At 54.3% G+C, this 796-nt stretch overlaps 1 protein-coding gene across 1 annotated transcript; it reads left to right on the top strand.

The window, feature by feature from the left end:
• Positions 1-235: 235 nt before the first annotated feature.
• Tsp_15628 (conserved hypothetical protein) lies at positions 236-752 on the top strand (the record flags this gene model as incomplete). The annotated part of the gene is made up of 3 exons (XM_003367770.1): positions 236-400; positions 424-495; positions 522-752. Coding segments are annotated over exons 1-3 (468 nt in total), but the record flags the coding sequence as incomplete, so codon positions are not given.
• Positions 753-796: the final 44 nt, after the last annotated feature.

Raw genomic sequence — 796 nt, forward strand, 5'->3', positions numbered from 1 at the left:
TATTAGAGGAGCGGGGATAAGAGGAGCGGCCTTCGTCCCAACTGGGCGGGCCTATACGCCCTGGGAGCCCCGTTGTTAACAGCCGGGTGCCTCCGGTGGAGGGTAAGTCGCCAAGCCGGAGTGGACGGAACTTGGGCGAGGGGCAAAACGGGGGTTTGATTTTCCTTGGAAAGCCCCAGGAAAAGGGTTTCCCAGCCCAGGCTGATGGGTACCTTCCGGAGCCACAATTTTCGTCATGGAAGGTTGCAATTCAAGGAGGCAAGGACGCACTAATGCACAGCTTGCCATCAGCTGGTTAGACATTCTCCAACGCCTTTGGCACAGTGTCGCACCAATTGTTGTTTTCGTTGTTGGAGCGCTATGGGCTGGACCCGATTTTTACCAGTTTTATCCAGAATTTGTATAAAGACGCGACAATTGTAGTCAAAGGCGCCAATGGAACCCACGTTACCGCGCGCTGGTCAGTCGGAGTACGCCAAGGTGACCCTTGCAGTGGTATATTGTTTTGTTTGTTTGTTGAGCCACTCTTGCGGTCAGTCTTACCATCTTTACCGTGTGAGGCGGAAACGACTGCGGTTAACGTGTTAGGACAGCCGGTCACAGCGCTGGCTTACGCTGATGACATCGCGCTGTTCGCCCCATCCATCGGGGTTATGCAACAACAGCTGTGCAAAATCCAGGGCATGGCCAGCGCCATGGGCTTTCGGTTCAACCCGAAAAAGTGCGCGTCCCTGTACTTGAATCGTGCAGTAGTGAATGCCGCAACATTCACGATAAGCGGGGAGGAAATACCTGC

Source organism: Trichinella spiralis (genome assembly GCF_000181795.1).
Source record: "Trichinella spiralis strain ISS 195 chromosome Unknown Scfld3711, whole genome shotgun sequence".
NCBI lineage: Eukaryota > Metazoa > Nematoda > Enoplea > Trichinellida > Trichinellidae > Trichinella > Trichinella spiralis.